Below are 17,989 nucleotides of genomic sequence, written 5' to 3'. Positions count from 1 at the left end.
GGGAGTGCTCCCAGGGGCGCAGATCTGGGAGGTTTGCACCAGTCGCGTGGAATGTCTGCACACAGGTACCTGTGGCTGACCTGGGCCCTCTGCCCTTGAACAGAAAGGCTGCGCTCTTCTTTGTCAGGTCTCTGCCCCCTCCCGCCTCCCCGCCCGTCCTGGCGCCCTCCACACCGGCTTCCTCTCGGGCTGGACCTGGGCAGGAGATCCTGTCCAGACCTGTGGGAAAGTGCCCAGGGCCTCCCATTCCCACCGTCCCGCCCACCGCTGGGGAAGGAACTCCAGGCAGGAAGGTCTCATTAGCCTGAAAGAACATCCCGCCTTCCTGCCCCGCTTGCTCGGCTCCTGCCACAGTAACTGCAGGAGGGCAGCACTCACGTTGCTCAGATGGGGCTCTGTCTTTGGAGAGTCACAGCGCTCTGCTCACACAGAGAACTCCCTGCTAACTTCCTTCCCCAGGCGACGGTGGGTCCCGATGCGTTCCTGCCCTCGGAAAGTTCAGGCTTGAGGAGCCAGGTGGCCGGCACACCAGTCATGAGGCCAGGAAGCCAGAGCTTCACGACTTCGGGGAACCGGATCCTCGGCATCACGCCGTTTGCTTCAGTTCTAACAGTCTTCAGAGACTCACGTTCTGCTTTTGTAGAAACTTGCTCTATGTTAGGAAGAAATGGCTTCCCCCCACCCCCCAACACACACCCCGCTTTGTGAGTGCAAAAGGATCAATCAGTACAGCTGCAGTGGACAACCAGAGCGAACGCTGATTCACCACCGCGTGCCTTCCCGGCTGCATCGCGTCTGAGCCTGCGGCGAGCCCAGCACGTGAAGTGTCTTCTCCCCAGGGGGCAGTGGCTCTTCTACGCTTTTGCATGCAATTTAATTTTTACTTTTAAAGTCTTAGGTGACACAGCTGAACATGCTGGAAATTAAAGCTGGTATGAACACAACTGCAAGAGTTAGCGGAAATTGAACAAATGAAATATAAAGACTTGCACTTCCTGCCCATGAAGTTTTAGCTTTTTCCCAAACTTTCTCTATTGTAAACTTAAAACAAAGTCTTATCAGCAAGCAACACAGAGTAGCAGCTGGATGCCATTAAGCCTCCGTCCACACTATTCTTCCTCATTACCTTTCTCCTGACAAGCCTCGCTCTGCACAGAAATGTGACGTTGTGATGAGATTTATGTAACTCAGGTGTCCTCTCTGCTGAATGAGCCCTTGGCCGCAGAAGAAAGGGATTTGCAAGCGTCCAAGGAGTTTTATAAGAGGAGGAGGCAGGACATGACAGAATTCGCAAAGAAACGGGCTAACCTGACCACTTTTACCAAGCTCCCTTTATAGGTTCTTTTCATATTGAAACATTTTTCTGCAAACTAAAATAGTCAGTAAGTTATATTTTACTAAAGCAAGACCTTTAGCTATCTTACCATAAAATACCCAGCAGCGCTCTTCAAATGCCTCCGATTCAGGGGCACTGTGAACTGACTTTCTCAGCAGCGTCACAGACGTCCAGCCGTCAGCGCAGGCTTCAGCCGGCCACGTGTATGCCCCTGAGTTTAGTGAGGCAGCGTTCCGGTTGTTAAGGTGGTGGCCGGTATGCTCGCTTATTATCACCATCTGGGAGGCTTCCACTTGGCGTCTGCTGGAGTAAGTGTCCATGTCTGAGCCCAGGGTCAGACGTGTTTCTTTCAGTGACACCACAGAACCAACGGGGAGAGAGACTCATCCCTGTTAGAGGTGATGGAGCACCAGGGAATCAAAAGCATATTTTAAAAAATAGAGCGAATGAAGAAAATCCCCTAAGGGCCCTCTGGGACGTTAAATCAGTAGACTCTTCTTTCCTTGATGGGATAGTTATTTTCTACTCTATTACCAATTAAGGTCTTTAAGAATTGTTGTAATCAAAAAGCACCTGCTACATGTAATTTTATCAGCCACAGTTCAGTTGCTACTTATGTCCACCCTCCTGCACTTCCTGTTTGAATTAGAAATACAGAAAGTCTAAGAACTTGTGAAATAGTCGATTCATAAGAATTAAAACGTCATAGGAGTAATTTGGTGATTTAAAGGTGAAGGTTACTCAGGGGGTGGTGGTTTCGTAAGTTAAGCCTCCTTTGATTCACATCATTTTCTGTAAAAACAGGATAAGGATTCCCAGCGTTTGACATCAGAGCTCCCCTCAGACGCACAAGTGTAGCTCCCTCGGGCGTCTCACTCCTCTGCTGCAGGGACGGGGGGCGGGGAGGAGGTGAGAGGCTGCCCTGGACTCCACTCTGGCGTCCCCCGGCTGTCACTGAGGGGCCTCTCAGGCGTCCTGCCCCCAGGAGACCTCCCTGACAGTCTCTGACCCGCACCGGTTCTGGGCCCTTCCCCTCCCACCCCGATCACCCCCTTCTGCTCTATGGAGGGGCCGTCCAGCTCCCAGAGGCCAGGATGGGCTGTGTCCCCTGCCCACACCCGCGGCCTCGTCTCTTGGGGAGGGAACGTGCACAATCTCATTCACTGCTCTTACCGGCCCCGTGAAGCAGGAGGAAGAGAAACAGGCCCAGAGAAGCTGCAGAGAAGTTGCCCAAGACTGTGTGGACAGTAAATGACAGTCTGCACGTGAACGTAAATAATTCTGGCCAAGACAGCAGCAATCTTAATTTAAAAAATTTTTTCTTTACTGACTTACCTAGAAACATCTAAACTCATGCAGCTGCTCTTTGGACATCTGGTCAGCTCCATCCTGCTCCCTTTCTGTGTTGTCTTGTTAATGACAGTCTAAGCCCCTGAGGCGCTCTGGTGAAGTTTTAAAAGTCTCCCCCCCACCCCCCTCCCCCCGCCACCTCCACGTGATACCTAGTGGGTGCCAAGAGAAAGACATACAATAGATGCTTAGTAAACACTTGCTGAAAATATAGAAATTAAAGATAGAGCATAGTGTTGTTTACAGTAAATGGACGACAGGCTTTGATTCTGGATCAAAGTCAAGGACCAGATAATTATGCTCAGATGACCAGCTGTGCCTGGTTAGAGCCACGGACCAGAATCACGATAGGACTTAAAAATCCAAAATAACTTTTCTTGTTTTTGGAAGTGGGGGTGGAGGCAAGCCTATTCCCATCTAATAGCGAACTGATTTGTATCTAACATAAAGCCTAGTTAAATGGGTTATGATAAGGCCCGTGGGGTGGTTATGATAAGCTGTGGCGAAGAGCAGGCATGTTCTCAGGAAGTGGAAGCACCTCTGAGAGATGTCTTAACAGAAAGCAGGGTCAAGCAGCATATTCTGTGGCGCTGACCGGGTGGCGAGCGCAAGAGAAGGACCCCCTGGCTGCCCACCGGGGGGTCTGGACTGGTGGGAGGCAGCTCGGGAATCACCCAGTTAGCTCGAGATCTTCAGCGCGGGAACGCAGGATCTGCAGAGAGAGGGGAGTCCCTGGGGTTCCTGGGGTGGTGCAGCCTCACAGGCCCCGCCTTTCAGTCCATCCTCCCTGGGGCGGTGGGATCTCAGATTCAGATTAGAAGTGTGTCAGAAGCCGAATGCAGTCAAAGTGTCAGTCGCTCAGTCGTGTCCGACTCTTTGCAACCCCGTGGACTGTAGCCCGGCCAGGCTCCTCTGTCCAGGGAATTCTCCAGGCACAAATACTGGAGTGGGTAGCCATTCCCTTCTCCAGGGGATCTTCCCGACCCAGGGATCAAACCTGGGTCTCCTGCATTGGCAGGTGGAATCTTTACCACCCGAGCCACCAGGGAAGCCGTAATCTTGTATTCAAATTGGAAGTGTATCAGAAACCAAGCACAGGCTGATGTTTAACCCTCATCTCACGACAGCCTTGTGAATAAATGCTTTGTTGCGTGTTCTTGGTTGGTGAAAGAGGGAGTTGCTGAGTGTCCACACGGAGGTCACACTCCAGGAAAAGACGGGTCCCCCCTGGGCAGTGGCAGTAGGTGGCGGCGCCCCTCACCCTGCCCCTGTCCAGCCCAGGCTGTGTGGTGTCCTGGGCCCAGCCCTTCTCCTGATGGAAATTAGCATCTTGAAATCACCCAACTTTTTTCCATGACCATAAATGTTTTACACGGAATCTGTTTTAAGTTTTTAAACCTTTTGAACCATAGGTTTGAATGTTTTCAGCCTTCGATGGACTCCTAACGAAACCTTGTACAGTATCCTTCATTTTCCTGCTACCGGATGAAATTGAGTATCAGCTGGCTTCATTTCAAAGCATGCCAAACATTTTAATCTGCAAATCAGTAACTTTCTTCTTTTCAACTTTAACTACTGGATTTTAAAATATTAACCCTTAATAATGTCTTTAAATTTGCAGTAACTTTTAGCTGAAGTCCCAGCCCTGCCTTGATGAGTCCATCGTGTGTGTGCCCAGGACTTGCTTTTCTGACGGGCAGGACGGGGATTCTATAGGAATGCACACCACGTGGTTTAAGGAGACGTATTTCCCAAGTAGATGTTGACTAGAAATGCAGAAAAGCTAACCAACTACCTCTTAATTCACCTTGTTTATTTAATGAGCACCTTGGGTTTGTGTTAATTTCCGCCTCCGTAAATTACCTTACTCCTGAATAATGAAGAGTCTTCAGCCCACTGCCCTTCCATCTGAACACTGTTTTGAGCAAGCTGGGTTATAGTTTTCTCCTGCTGCTGCTGGAACGAGGTCATCAGAACATGCGTGGGGTGCGAAGTTTGTCTTTGGCACAGATTTGTCATGAGCCTCAGCATCTGTCTCTCTCAAGTAATTTACCGTTTAATTACCTTGTGTTAATTTCCCTCAGGAAGGGGAGGAGAGGAGAGGAGGAAAACTCAGAGAAGCAAGTGGTCCCGCCTCGTAGGGTCTTCCTGGTCATGGAGTGAGGTCCAGGGTGTGCCTCATGTTTCACCCTGAGACCCCGAAATGAGCCTTCCCTCTGAAGGGAAAGAAGACCTTCTAGACCCCAGGCTGGCCTCCTCCCACCCCAGGGCTGCTGACCGTGCAGTTTGGGCAGGAAGCCCCGTGGGAGGGCTGGCTCCCCTGCTGATGACCGTGCAGAGGGACCAGGCGTCCGGAGGTCCGGGCCTCCCTGCCCTGGGGGCCCCGCCGCAGGGCAGGCTGTCCGTGGCTGTGCGTGGCCCGGCTGGGCAGAGGGCCCACAGCGCCAGCTGCTTCCCGTCCTCAGGGTGGGTGATTCACAGGCCCAGGCGGCAGAGCTCTCTGGAGCCCAGGACCTCCAACACCCAAACACCCTGAGGGCTGACCGTGGTGCTTGGAATTGGCCCCTGAGACCCAGCCCGGTGAAGGTCACCACGGTTTCACACGGCCACTCCGCACGTCTGGCAGGCCCTGCATGTGAGGAAATCCAGCTTCAAGGGGGAAGTGGAAAGGAGCGCTGCCCCAGCGGGCCTGTGAGCGCCCTTTCACATGAGAAGCCCTCCTCAGTCTGCTTCCGGGACGTTCACAGTCAAGCTGCTGTCCCAGTCGCCCACCGGCTGTACGGGCAGAGGGTCTTCATCTCCTCCCACCCTCCAGGAGTCCTGAGGGTGGTTCTGGCAGGTGGTTCTTGGTCTTCTGTGCAGACTGGCCTGGTAGCGTTTGCAGGCCCTTCAAGACCAAAATGTCAACTCAATGCTTGGGGCAAAGTGTTGCAGAAGAAAGCGCGCTCTCAGGAGTCTCTCAGTCTGCACCCAGTGCTCACTTGGCTCCAGCGAAACCCCGTAGCGTGGTAGTTTCCCCTGACCTGTTGTGTTTCTGAAAGTGGAACGAGCATGTGGGTGTGTCTCTACTGCTACCTCGAGTGTGTGTGTGTGAGTCGCTCAGTTGTATCTGACTCTTTGTGACCTCGTGGACTGTAGCCTGCCAGGCTCTGCTGTCCAGGGAATTCTGTAGGCAAGAATAGTGGAGTGGGTTGCCTTTCCTTTCTGCAGGGACCACCGCTGTATGCCCCATTAGAAGGATGGTAAAAGGAAAAAAGGTTCACACGCTCAGAACACCAAAAGGAAAAGCAGTGGTTTTGCCTGATTACTGAGTACAGAGGAGATTGAGCGCCAAGGGGAAGAGAGGGGACTGTGGTTTAAATAGCACCTTCTGGACCCTGCTGTGTGTGTGCATCCTCTGAGAGCTGCACCAGGTCTCGGGGTGGGGGGGCTGAGACAGGAACCCTGCCAGGGTTCCCTTAAAAATAAGCCAGGCAGAGAGAAGTGCGTCAAAGCGTAGATTAAACGAGATGGAGCCCACGTTGATAACAGTGGCCCATTGATAGTGACTCACATCGCCTGATGGCATGTGTTTAAATGATCTCAAATGGAAAATTTAAAAAGTAAATTTTCTTTTAGTCTGGACATATATGAGGTCCTATGTAGCTTTCTAAATGAACCTCACGAAGGGCACCCCTGTGGGCAAGGTGAGGGAATGCCTCCTTCCTCCTGGACTCAGGGGGCCATATCCAGATAAGCAGACAGCCCTGAATACACTCAGGTTTTGGGTTTGTGGTTTTTATTGTTCATTTGCTAAGTTGTGTCCGACTCTTTGGGACCCCATGGACTGCAGCATGCCAAGCTTCCCTGTCCTTCACCATCTCCTGGAGCTTGCTCAAACTCATGTCCATTGAGTCAGTGATGCCATCCAACCATCTCATCCTCTGTCGCCCCCTTCTCCTCTAGCCCTAAATCTTTCCCAGCGTCAGGATCTTTTCCAGTGAAAAGACTCCAATGACTCTTTGGGTCACCAAAGTATTGGAGCTTCAGCTTCAGCATCAGTCCCTCCAGTGAATATTCAGGGTTGATCTCCTCACTGTCCAAGGGACTCTCAAGAGTCTTCTCCAGCACCACAGTTCAAAAGCATCAATTCTTCGGTGTTCAGCCTTCTTTATGGTCCAACTCCCACATTCATACATGACTACTGGAGAAACCACAGCTTTGACTAGACGGACCTTTGCTGGCAAACGTTTTTTACTCATCTGCAAGCTTTAGCAGCATTGATGGGAACAGGTTTCTTGTGAGTCATCTAAGAACTACCACATCCCACTGGAGGTGTGTAACTCCTTGGTTGAAAGCGGGCCCTCTGAGGAGCACCCCAGTATCATGGCTGTGCCAGAGGCTGGAACATGGAGGTGAAGGAATACTTTATCTTCTTTTAAGATATATATTCAAATAACGTGTGAAGGTTTCTGAGCGCCTACCATGATGTCCACATAACTAAAAATTAACCTGTCATTATCAACTTAGAACATGAGAATGTCTTCCATTCATGAAATATTAATACTGCTATTTGTAGATGGAGCAGAAAAGGTCAGGCATCCCCATCATCCCTTTTTATATATAAACACACTGAGGGGAATGACCATGGTATATTACAGACGCTAGAAACGTAAGTTCACACAGAACAGAAAGTAAATGTTCGCGTCAGTCACCCGAATTCTCTATGGAGAGTTAGTTTGCTGAGTGTTTTACTCATATGAGATCATTTTTCCTCACTCTGACTCTGAAGTGGTCAGGGCATGTGGTATTGTCCCTGATTATAAATAAAGAAGCTAAGATTCCAAAGGGCTTTCCTGGTGGCTCAGCATTAAAGAATCTGCCTGCCAATGCAGGAGATGTGGGTTTGATCCCTGGGTTGGGAAGATCCTCTGGAGAAGGGAACGGCAACCGACTCGTGTTCCTGCCTGGGAAATCCCACGGGCCGAGGAGCCTGACAGGCTACTGTTGATGGGGCCATAAAGAGCCGGGCACAACTTAGTGACCAAAGAGCAACAGCAAATGACAGAAATACCCGGAGGCCGAGCGGCCAGCCCGGGGCTGCACGTTCAGGAGGTGGCGGAGCTGGAAGCAGACCCCCACCTTCCCCTCTCACCCCCCTGCCGGCACATCTGAAGTGCCGTTGCCGTGTGGATTGCACCGCTCCGAAAGGTGCAGTGATCTGACTGAGTGTATTCCAGCTTCACTCCAGTGCGGCTCCTGCCGTCACCGCCGTCACGGATCGCACCTCTCTACCTCGTGTGCCCGGTAACTCAGATCCACAGGTTGTCTTGCGTACACTTGCCTGTTAGGTAATGTAGAAAATGAAAGGCAGAGTGACCAGCCAAACTTGCCGCGTACTGACTTTATAGCATCTCTGTGACCACTCTACTGGGGATCCTCACGTCTCCATACAGCTTTGACTTCTGCTCTGGCTTCCTTCAACTTCCTTAGCCTCTGTTGATCTGGGGAGGCTTGCTTTCTTCCTCATGTTTGAAGGACAGTTTTACTGGATATAGAATTCTCATTCAACAGTGATTTCCTTTCTTCACTTTAGATATATCAACCAGAGGCTCTTTGGCTTCTGGCCTCTAAGGTTTCTGCTGAGAAATTGGCTAACGGTCTTTTTTGAGGCCCCTCGTGTCTGAAGAGGTTCTTCTCTCTGCTGCTTCAAGATTCTCTCTCTCTTATTAATGATTTGAAAGTTGAAAGATTTTAATAATCTGCATTTTCATTGTTCTTTTCATCTTTTTTTTTAATGAAAGTAGAGTTAATTTACAATGTTGTATTAGTTTCAAGTGTCCATCAAAGTTATACGTGTGCACACACACACACTCACACACTCACACATACACACGCACGCACACACACACGCGCACACACTCACATGCACACACACACGCACACACTCACATGTGCACACACACTCACACGCGCACACACACTCACATGCACACACACACGCACACACACACGCACACACTCACATGTGCACACACACACTCACACGCGCACACACACACACACGCACACACATACACACACACTCTCTTTTTCAGGGTCTTTTCCATTGCAGGTTATTACGAGGTATTGAGTAAAGTTCTCTGTGCTCTACGGCAGGTCCTGTTATTCCCCTGTCTTATAGATAGTAGTGTGTACATGTTAATCCTAAACTCCCAATTTATCTCTCAGAGATTCTGTCTTAATTTTTTTTTAATTTGATTGCGTGTCTTAGTGTAGCTCTCTTTGAGTTGATCCCACCTGTTTGTCCAGCTTCTTCGATTTGTAGGGTCCTCCTTTCATCAGGTGGGGATGCTCTTGGCCTCCGTTTCTCTGAGTCTTCTTTCTGGCCCTTCCTCCCTGTCCTCTTTCCGGGACGTCCGCAGCGGGGACGTCGGCCTGTCTCGTGGGGTCCGAGTCACTGAGGCTCTGCTCACTTTTCTTCATGGTTTGTCTTTCCAACTCAGTAACCTCATATTTCTTATCTTCAAGCTTGCTGCTTCTTTTGCTTACTCAAATCTGCTTTTGAACCCTTCCACCATGTCTTTTATTATTTATTTATTCATTTTATTATCTATCTTTTATTGCATTTATTTTTCAGCTCCCGGCTTTCTTTGTCATCCCTTCTTATAGGTCCTGTCTCTCCTCTCATGGTCTCTGTTCCTCTGTCCTGTCTCTCTTCTTGTGGTCTCTGTTCCTCTGTCCTGTCTCTCCTCTCATGGTCTCTGTTCCTCTGTCCTGTCTCTCCTCTCGTGGTCTTTGTCGTCCCTTCTTGTAGATCCTGTCTCTCCTCTCGTGGTCTCTGTTCCTCTGTCCTGTCTCTCCTCTCGTGGTCTCTATTCCTCTGTCCTGTCTCTTCTCTCGTGGTCTTTGTCGTCCCTTCTTGTAGGTCCTGTCTCTCCTCTCATGGTCTCTGTTCCTCTGTCCTGTCTCTCCTCTCGTGGTCTCTGTTCCTCTGTCCTGTCTCTCCTCTCATGGTCTCTGTCATCCCTTCTTGTAGGTCCTGTCTCTCCTCTCGTGGTCTATGTTCCTCTGTCCTGTCTCTTCTCTCGTGGTCTCTGTTCCTCTGTCCTGATTCTCCTCTCGTGGTCTCTGTCATCCCTTCTTGTAGGTCCTGTCTCTCCTCTCGTGGTCTCTGTCATCCCTTCTTGTAGGTCCTGTCTCTACTCTCGTGGTCTCTGTCATCCCTTCTTATAGGTCCTGTCTCTACTCTCATGGTCTCTGTTCCTCTGTCCTGTCTCTCCTCTCGTGGTCTCTGTCATCCCTTCCTGTAGGTCTTGTCTCTCCTCTCGTGGTCTCTGTTCCTCTGTCCTGTCTCTTCTCTCGTGGTCTCAGTTCCTCTGTCCTGTCTCTCCTCTCGTGGTCTCTGTTCCTCTGTCCTGTCTCTCCTCTCGTGGTCTCTGTTCTGTCTCTCCTCTCGTGGTCTCTGTCATCCCTTCCTGTAGGTCGTGTCTCTCCTCTCGTGGTCTCTGTTCCTCTGTCCTGTCTCTCCTCTCGTGGTCTCTGTTCCTCTCTCACTCTCTTTACTTCGTCACGTAGCCTTTGAGTGTCTTCTGTTCAGCAAGTCCGAGGTCTGAGCCTCCCCAGGTGTTCGTCCTCTGCATTTATTTTGTCCCTTTGAGCAGCTCAAACTTTCTTGTTTGTTGTTGAAAACTAGACATTTAAATTGGGTAAAAGTTAATTCTGGAAATCAAATTCTCCTTCCCAGGGTTTGTTTTTATCTTTGTTTTGTCTTTATTATTGTTGGGTGTGTCTCTGCCAGGGATCAGCCTAAGGTGAAAAGGATTAAGGTCTTCTCAGGCCTTTCCCTGCTGAGCACAGTGGCTTTCTGAATTCCTGAATGTGTGGGTGTCTCTGAGTATCTAAAGACACACGGCTGTTCCTTTGGCTTTGTGGAAGCCATTTCAGCCAGTGGGGGTTGAAGCAATAGAATAAATCCTTATCTTTTAATAAAGCTGATTTACAGCATTTTTAAAGTCAGAGATTCTGCCTTAGGGCTCTTTCCCAAACATATAATGTAGTGCCTTGAAGTTAGTATATATTCAGTAGATATTTGTTGAATTATAATAAATAATCACTACATGAATTCTCCATTTTATACAGGCAATAGACCCTCAAACAACATGGATTTGAACTGTTCAGGTCCACTTGTTATGAGGATTTTTTTTTTCCCAGTAAATACTTTATTGCTGTGGGCTTTGCAGGTGGCACAGTGGTAAAGAACCCTTCTGCTAATGCAGAAGATGCAGGAGACTCAGGTTCAGCCCCTGGGTCAGGAAGATACCCTGGACAAGGGCATGGCAACCCACTCCATTATTCTTGCCTGGGAAATCCCATGGACAGAGGAGCCTGGTGGGCTACAGTCCATGGGGTCCCAAGTGGACATGACTGAGTACGCACACACACACACGTGCCCAGTACTACACCATCCAAGGATGGCTGACTCTGTGGATGAGGAACCCCCTGTACAAAGTACTGAGGGTACAGGGGCCAAAGGTAAAGTATGCGTGAACCTCCGGCCACGGCGTCAGTGCCCCTGACTCCAGCACTGTTGGACGGCCAGCCACATTCAGTTACCGACGTAAATTAATTTCAGATAGCAATTGGAAGCTTATAAGCAGCCTTAGGTCATTCGTGGTAAGATTTTAGAGTTGCAAAGTAACCCAGTATGTATAATTAAAGTCAGGCTATTTTAACTTGCCTCGTTAATTTGGATTCATAACTGTACCATTACAATATCCGTAGAAAGCATTTGTTTAGCATGTTAACAGATTAAGCAAAGTGAAAATGTTGCCTACCTATACCAAACTTTTAAGCATTAACATCATTTTAGGAGCCTCTATTTGTACAGAAGTAGACACAGGCATGTGTAAACATCTCAGGCTTGCTCCTGAGAACTGCTCCAAGTCCTGACTACAGATATTTTAGCTAGTTCTTCAAACTAGATGGGCTTTACTTACTCAGCTTCCTCAACTTAAGCCAACTTTTAATTTATTTGTCTGCTGTTTTGCAAATTTTAAGTTTTGTAATAAGTTTGGTCTAGTACATTTTTTAAAGTTAAGAAAATGTATGTTTTGTGATTTTTTTTTTAGGGTTTTTTTGTGTGTGTGTGTGTCTCCTACAGATATGTTCTCACAAGAGTCAGGTATTTTGAAGGACACTCTAATGTGAAACTTTACCAGGATTATTCTCAGCTTTGATTTATGTAAAACCTCAGGCGCTGTGTTGGAGGGCAGCTTTGAATGGCAACTGACTCCCACAGGGAATTTATTTCTTTGCAAGTAAAGGATTTAGATCTTTTAAAAAAATGACCCTGCATGTTCCCCTCCCTCCTTCTGCCTGCACTCTGCAGTTTCTGGCCCAAGGAAAAGTGGCTTCAGGAAGACGATAAAGTGTTTCGTAGGCACCTGTGATGCATAAGGCACTGAGCTGGCTGCTGGGGGTGACGTGACGCCGCCCCCTCCTGCTAAAATCCCATTGGGAGGCGAGAAGGCAGCCCCGGAGCCCAAGGCAGAGGGTGCAGGAGAACAAACACACTTTTTGGTGCGGGGATGTTCACACCATAGCTGCAAAGAGTGAGCATTAAAATGTCTCGGGCGTGCAATGTGCGTTATTCCATCTAATCCTTACGGCCTGTTGTGACCCTCAGCCCCACCGGAGAGCATGGCTGTCAGGTGGAGCATTCAGGTGGTGGACGTGAGGCACCGTGGAGACCCCCAGGCTGGGGCTGGGCCTGACGGGACTCGGGGGGACCTGGGGAGAGGCTGTGGGCGCCGTGGAGGCGGGTATCTGGCTCTCTTGGCTGCGGGCACATCCGGGGCCTCCTGTAAGTTTCTGCCTGAGTCTGAGCATGGAGGAGGATGGGCCGCAGCCCAAGCTGGTGGGACAGGCCGCTGTGGACGGGCAGCTAATTAGTGCTGCTGGAGAGGGAGGAAGGGGGAGTCAGAGGGGAGTCTGGTGACACCACCCCGAGCACGTGGGAGAAGCGCTTTCAGGGAGGTGGCAGGTGGCGCCATGGGCTGGCGTTGGCCGTGCTGGCGACGCTGCCAGGGTGGAGATGGGGTTTGGGTTTGGGTTTGTCTTGTGCAGATTCTCGGTATTCATACCTCCCACCCTGACTGCGGAGTCTAACATACCCCCTGACGTCCGTGCAGGGACCCAGGTTCAAGAGCTCCGCACTAGGACAGAGCTGTTTGAAACCATGTTAGTGATGAATTTCCTGAAAAACAGTATGTAAAAGGAAAGGCAGGAAGACCAGGTCATAACTTTAGGAATGTCAGATCCCGGTGTGGGGGGCGGTCATCAGGGTGGGGCAGACGGGGAGTTGGACCGCAAGGCGTCTTAAGGCCCCAAGGACAGGTGGGTCAGCTGTGTGTAAGATGACATAGTTAGGAAGGTCTATCTGCAGACCCCGAGACTCGATGCGTACCCAGGGATCAAACCCGGGTCTCCTGCAGTGCAGGCAGACTCTTTCCCATCTGAGCCCCCAGGGGAGCCAGACAGGCAGCTCCTGTTGCTTAGTTTTATGGTTCCTGTTTCTAAAAAGAACTGTGAGAAAGAGGATTGATTATAAACTGCAGAGTGGGTGGTGGGGAAATGGAGATAATATGGAATTGTATTGTCTATCAAAATATATCATTTCTGATCCAAAAAAAAAGAATCAAGCGGGAGGTGGTGTTGGACAGGGAGGCCTGGCGTGCCGCGGTCCATGGGATCGCAAAGTCGGACACGACTGAGCGGCTGCGCTGACTGACGCTGTAGGTGCCTACCGTTCTATGTAGAGTTCTAGAGAACACTTACAGATAAAAATTAGATAATTTTTGTATATTTTACAAATAAGTAAATTTTATATATGAGTGAGTTTTGCCAAATATTTTACATCTAATACACAAGCCAGATCTTTTCAATGAGCTCTAAATTTAAAAAGTACAAAAAGTCACTGAAATTGAGAGGATGTTTAGAAAAAAGGAAATCCTGTAGTATAAATGACCCAAATAGACAATATTTTCATGTTGGTTCAAGTATTTTTTTACAACACTTTGTGTTTAGGGGAACAGCGGTTTCTGTCTTCTCTCAGACGCCACTTTATCAGGGAAATATTTAGCTCCAGTGTAATACATATACCCAAAATACTTGTTATATTATGGATTTTAAAAATCATATTTTATTATAATTTTTTTAAAAATTAATAATATTTAAGCAGTTAAAATATTAAAGAGGTATCTTGCTAAAGCAAAAATAGATCATCGTAATCTAATTTTTGGGCTTCCCTGGTGGCTCAGACGGTAAAAAAAATCTGCCTGCAATGTGGGAGACTGGGTTCGATTCCCGGGTCAGGAAGATACCCTGGAGGAGGGCGTGGCAACCCACTCCAGTGTTCTTGCCTGGAGAATCCCGTGGACAGAGGAGCTTGGCGGGCTGCAGTCCATGGGGTCGCAGAGTCAGACACGACTGCAATAAAACACTATACCCCAAACTACTTGTTATATCACAGATCTTTTTAAAATCACATTTTATTATATTATGATCTTTTAAAATTAATAATGTTTAAGCAGTTAAAATATTAAAGAGTTATTTTGCTGAAGCAAAGCTAGATCATCGTGATCTGGCTTTTCCAGTATAATCTTTGAGGGTGTAAATAAGCCTCGGACGTTCTTCTGCTCTCATCACAAAGCCTTCAACACGACCAAGAATTTTGTCTCTCTTTTTTCCTCTCTCCTGTGTATGTGAACGTCATTAGGCCTAAAAGCATGTTGATATTTTTCTTGAATTATCTCCTGACTGCGCACTTTTTCTCCATGGTTCCTTTCTGCTCCTTGGATTTGTCAGATTGCTACTGGCGCGGAGTTCCGATGTGAATGTTCCCCCTCTTTTCTGTCTGAAGGAACTCACTTCCTCTGAAAATAATCAGAGCACTGTCAAGCCTACCAGTAATCTGTGACCTAGAACTCACCCCAATACTTCTCAGAATGATGCGTTTCCTAATGTGTTTGGGCTTTGCCAAACCATCACATACTTTAAAATATAGCTCTGGTTTTGAATTTCCAAATGCATTCACTTTGAATAATTTCACAACGCTAATACTTTCAAACGGGAAGATGTGGATTGGGTCAGAAGGCTCGCGTTTGCAGGCGTCTCCAGCTCAGGTGACCGGTCGCGGGGTTTCACAACGCAGAAGGCAGCGAGTCCAGCTCAGGTAGCCGGTCGCGGGGTCTCACAACGCAGGAGGCAGCAAACAAGAAGTCACTGGTCAGAGCCGTCTGTTTCCTGGCAGCTTACACACCAGAACCTGAAATCCGAGAACAGCCCTTGAAGGAAAACAAAGAGCTTTACAGTATTTTTTTTTTTTCTTTTCAGGAAAACACACAGAAGCTAATTTTAGCTTCTTGATCAGATTGACCCAGCCTTTAACCCTGGCGAACGTTGCCCCACACACTTCCAGTAGACAATGCTTTGCATGCCAGCCCCGCACTGGAAACAGATGTGCACCGAGCAATCCCCCAGCCCCTCCAGGCCCGCGCGCCGTGGACCCTGAAACCGACGAGGTCCTTCCCAGCTGGGCTAGAAACGGGGGCTTCTTTCAAGTTGCAGGCTAAAAGCTTTCCTGACTTCTTAAAAATTTATTATGTCACAATTCTGTTTTGACCCGAGATTCAAAATATCATTCACTAGAGAAACATCTCTTGGCTTCAGCATGAATTTTATCCTGGGGGAAAAAAAGAGAAGAAATGGCTAGCAGCTGCTCGACTCCTGAGTGATGGGCGCACAGTTTATATATTAAAGCGTTTGGAATGCGAACAATTACCTCTTTTACTTTCTCACCACGTCTCCTATAGTTTATATAAATTGCATTTTTATTACCAAAGAAACGTCAGTCTCCCCCACCCTCCCCCCGCTGCCCACCCCTGCCCACCCTGCCCTTGCCAGGCACGTTCCAGGAGTGTCCGCCCACTTGAGGCTGGCGCGCCCCGGCCCCTGCCCCGTGCTTGTTTCCCAGCCCCCGCAGGGACGCCTGGCAGCACCCCCAGGAAGGAACCCAGCTCAGCAGTTTTACTGTAGCCTCTTTCCTAAGCCCCAGGAAGACCCACTAACTTCTGACATGCTGGAGAGTTTTCCCATTTCTGCCAGGAGACAAGGAAAGGAACAAATGTCTGTGCTCCCTTGAGCGATGAAAAAGAGTGTCCCGTCTCTCTGCTGTAGTAACTGCCTCTCTTTAGACGCCCTCTCGCCCTGGGATGCTGTAACTGGGTGTGACACGCGTGTCCATATATAGAGCCCACGTGTGGACGGCACAGGGGGACTGTCTGTCAGGACTTCCCACAGCTGTTTTGGTAAATTCCTGTTTGGAACCTGTGGTTCTGGGACTTGACAACCCTGGGTCTAAGCTGGGGCCCCAGAGCCAGGTTCCCAGCAGAGGCCCTGACTCACGTGTGCAGAGCGGCTTGGTGGCCAGCCAGGGTATTCTGAAGGCTTACAGGCGTGGAATCCTCATTGAGAACTTGAGATATAAAAGATGAATTTAGGGGCATGAATGATATTTTTTAAAAGCTGAGACTTTATATTGTGGACATATGTGTAAATTACAGTGCTTATCAGAATTTTAGAAATTAAATGAACATATTCTTCAATGCCTATGTGTTATCTCTGTCTTTAAAACATTCTTCTCTCTTAAAAATAATTATGAGCACTACTTATTCCTCCTAAAATTTAAATACATAATAATACATCTGAATGGAATTATGTAAAGTAAATAGATGTTGGACTGGTATCATGATAATTGCATATTAAATATATTTAATGCAAAAAAAAATTCTAAAGTTTACAGGGTGCATAAGCAATTGCTGATCAAGTATCCACACGAAAATGTTTTTCGTTATATTTGCATGTTATAGCTACATTTGAACTCTGTGAAGGGAATTTAAACTATTTTCCTGAAATTTTAGTTTGACTGCCAAAGGGGAAAACTTTTTTGTTAGATTTTGGTTGTGAAATCCAATATTTTTTATGTGTGTGTTTTTATTACCAAGGGATTCTTTATCCACCTTTCATTTTTTTTCATAATAAAGCTCATACGTCTTCTTTCAGTAACAACATAAACAGTAGGTATCACCCGAAGTTCTTCCTCCCACTTAAAATTTATGCTAAATATGTTTCTAAGTGTGCAAGTCTCAGTAGTGCTGAGTCAAAGATAGTTTGTAAAAGGTAACAACAGATTAGGAAATACAGTCTCGCTGAACCGCAGCTGTGCTGTCAGAGGCTCTTCTATTGGCTCCAGACGGAAGTTCCGTGTGATGTGTGTGTTTACTGCCGTGCACGTTCCAGAGGAAACACTCCGAGTTGCTGCAGCAGGGACTGCTCCGCTCGGAGGCTGTGAGTGTGCACCGTGTGTGTGTGAGCTCGCGCGCCCGCAGCTTCTGCCTGTCCTCTTGTCTCTGCGGGGACACCTCGCCCGACGCGCAAGTGTCTTTCAAGGACCAGGCCTCTCCCACGAAGCTCTCCTGGGCTCACAAGTCACAGGCAGCAGTTTCCCCTGCCGCGCGGGCCCCACTGGACTCAGCCCTCCCCGGGGCGTCCTGAGTGAGCAGCTGCCCAGGACGAGGGGGACGCCGGGCCCCCCTGCGCTGCCTGGTCACGTCTCAGAGGCCCTGGGGGGGTGTTGGCGCCACAGCCTGAGGCCAAGGAGGTGAGCCGGCTTGCCCAGGCCCGTGTGGGGGGTCAGCAGTAGATCTGGAGTTTGAAGCAAATCCCAGGTGCAGAATGCAATCACTTCTATAACCTAGTGTGCGCGTGTATGTCGCTGCACACACCATGTGGAAGTGTGTGTAATATACCTGTGTAGTCTGCGTACATACCATGCACATGTATGTGTTAGTGTGGATGTGTGTATATGCCACATGTGTGTTTATGTGTGTATATGTACATTTATTGTATATGTGCGTGTGTGTCCTGCACACACCGTGTGAACGCATGTGTATATATTTGTGTGAGGGGCATATGTGTGTACATATACCTGTGGTGTTTTCCTGTGTACTATATACCTGTGTAGTGTATATATACCACGTGTGTCTATGTGTGTAATGTTTGTGTGTATATTTGGGAGTGCATGTGTGTATATGTCATGTGTGTGTGTCTATGTGTCTATGCATGTGTGTGTGTGTGAATTCACACATGTATGTCATGTGCATGTCCACGCATGGGTATCGCTGTGTCTGTGTGCACATGTATATCATGTACGTGTCCACGCACGGCTATCGCTGTGTCTGTGTGCACATGTATGCTGTGCAT

At 48.5% G+C, this 17,989-nt stretch overlaps 1 protein-coding gene across 6 annotated transcripts in view; it reads left to right on the top strand.

The window, feature by feature from the left end:
* Nucleotides 1-17,989, top strand: part of GMDS (GDP-mannose 4,6-dehydratase) — a 442,717-nt gene that overhangs the window by 281,254 nt on the left and 143,474 nt on the right. Inside the window, exon 9 of one of the 6 annotated variants that reach the window (XM_055570460.1) lies at nucleotides 15,062-16,944. The exons of 4 other annotated variants lie outside the window; for them this stretch is intronic. In XM_055570460.1, the coding sequence (XP_055426435.1) occupies nucleotides 15,062-15,094 (33 nt within the window). In that variant the 3' untranslated portion in view covers nucleotides 15,095-16,944. Of the gene's footprint in view, nucleotides 1-459; nucleotides 932-15,061; nucleotides 16,945-17,989 lie in introns of those variants that run through there. One more of the 6 variants, XM_055570452.1, reaches the window with a different exon arrangement.

Source organism: Bubalus kerabau, chromosome 3 (assembly GCF_029407905.1).
Source record: "Bubalus kerabau isolate K-KA32 ecotype Philippines breed swamp buffalo chromosome 3, PCC_UOA_SB_1v2, whole genome shotgun sequence".
Classification (NCBI taxonomy): domain Eukaryota; kingdom Metazoa; phylum Chordata; class Mammalia; order Artiodactyla; family Bovidae; genus Bubalus; species Bubalus kerabau.
The sequence above is the reverse complement of the archived record's forward strand: the minus strand, read 5'-3'. Positions and strand labels throughout refer to the sequence as shown.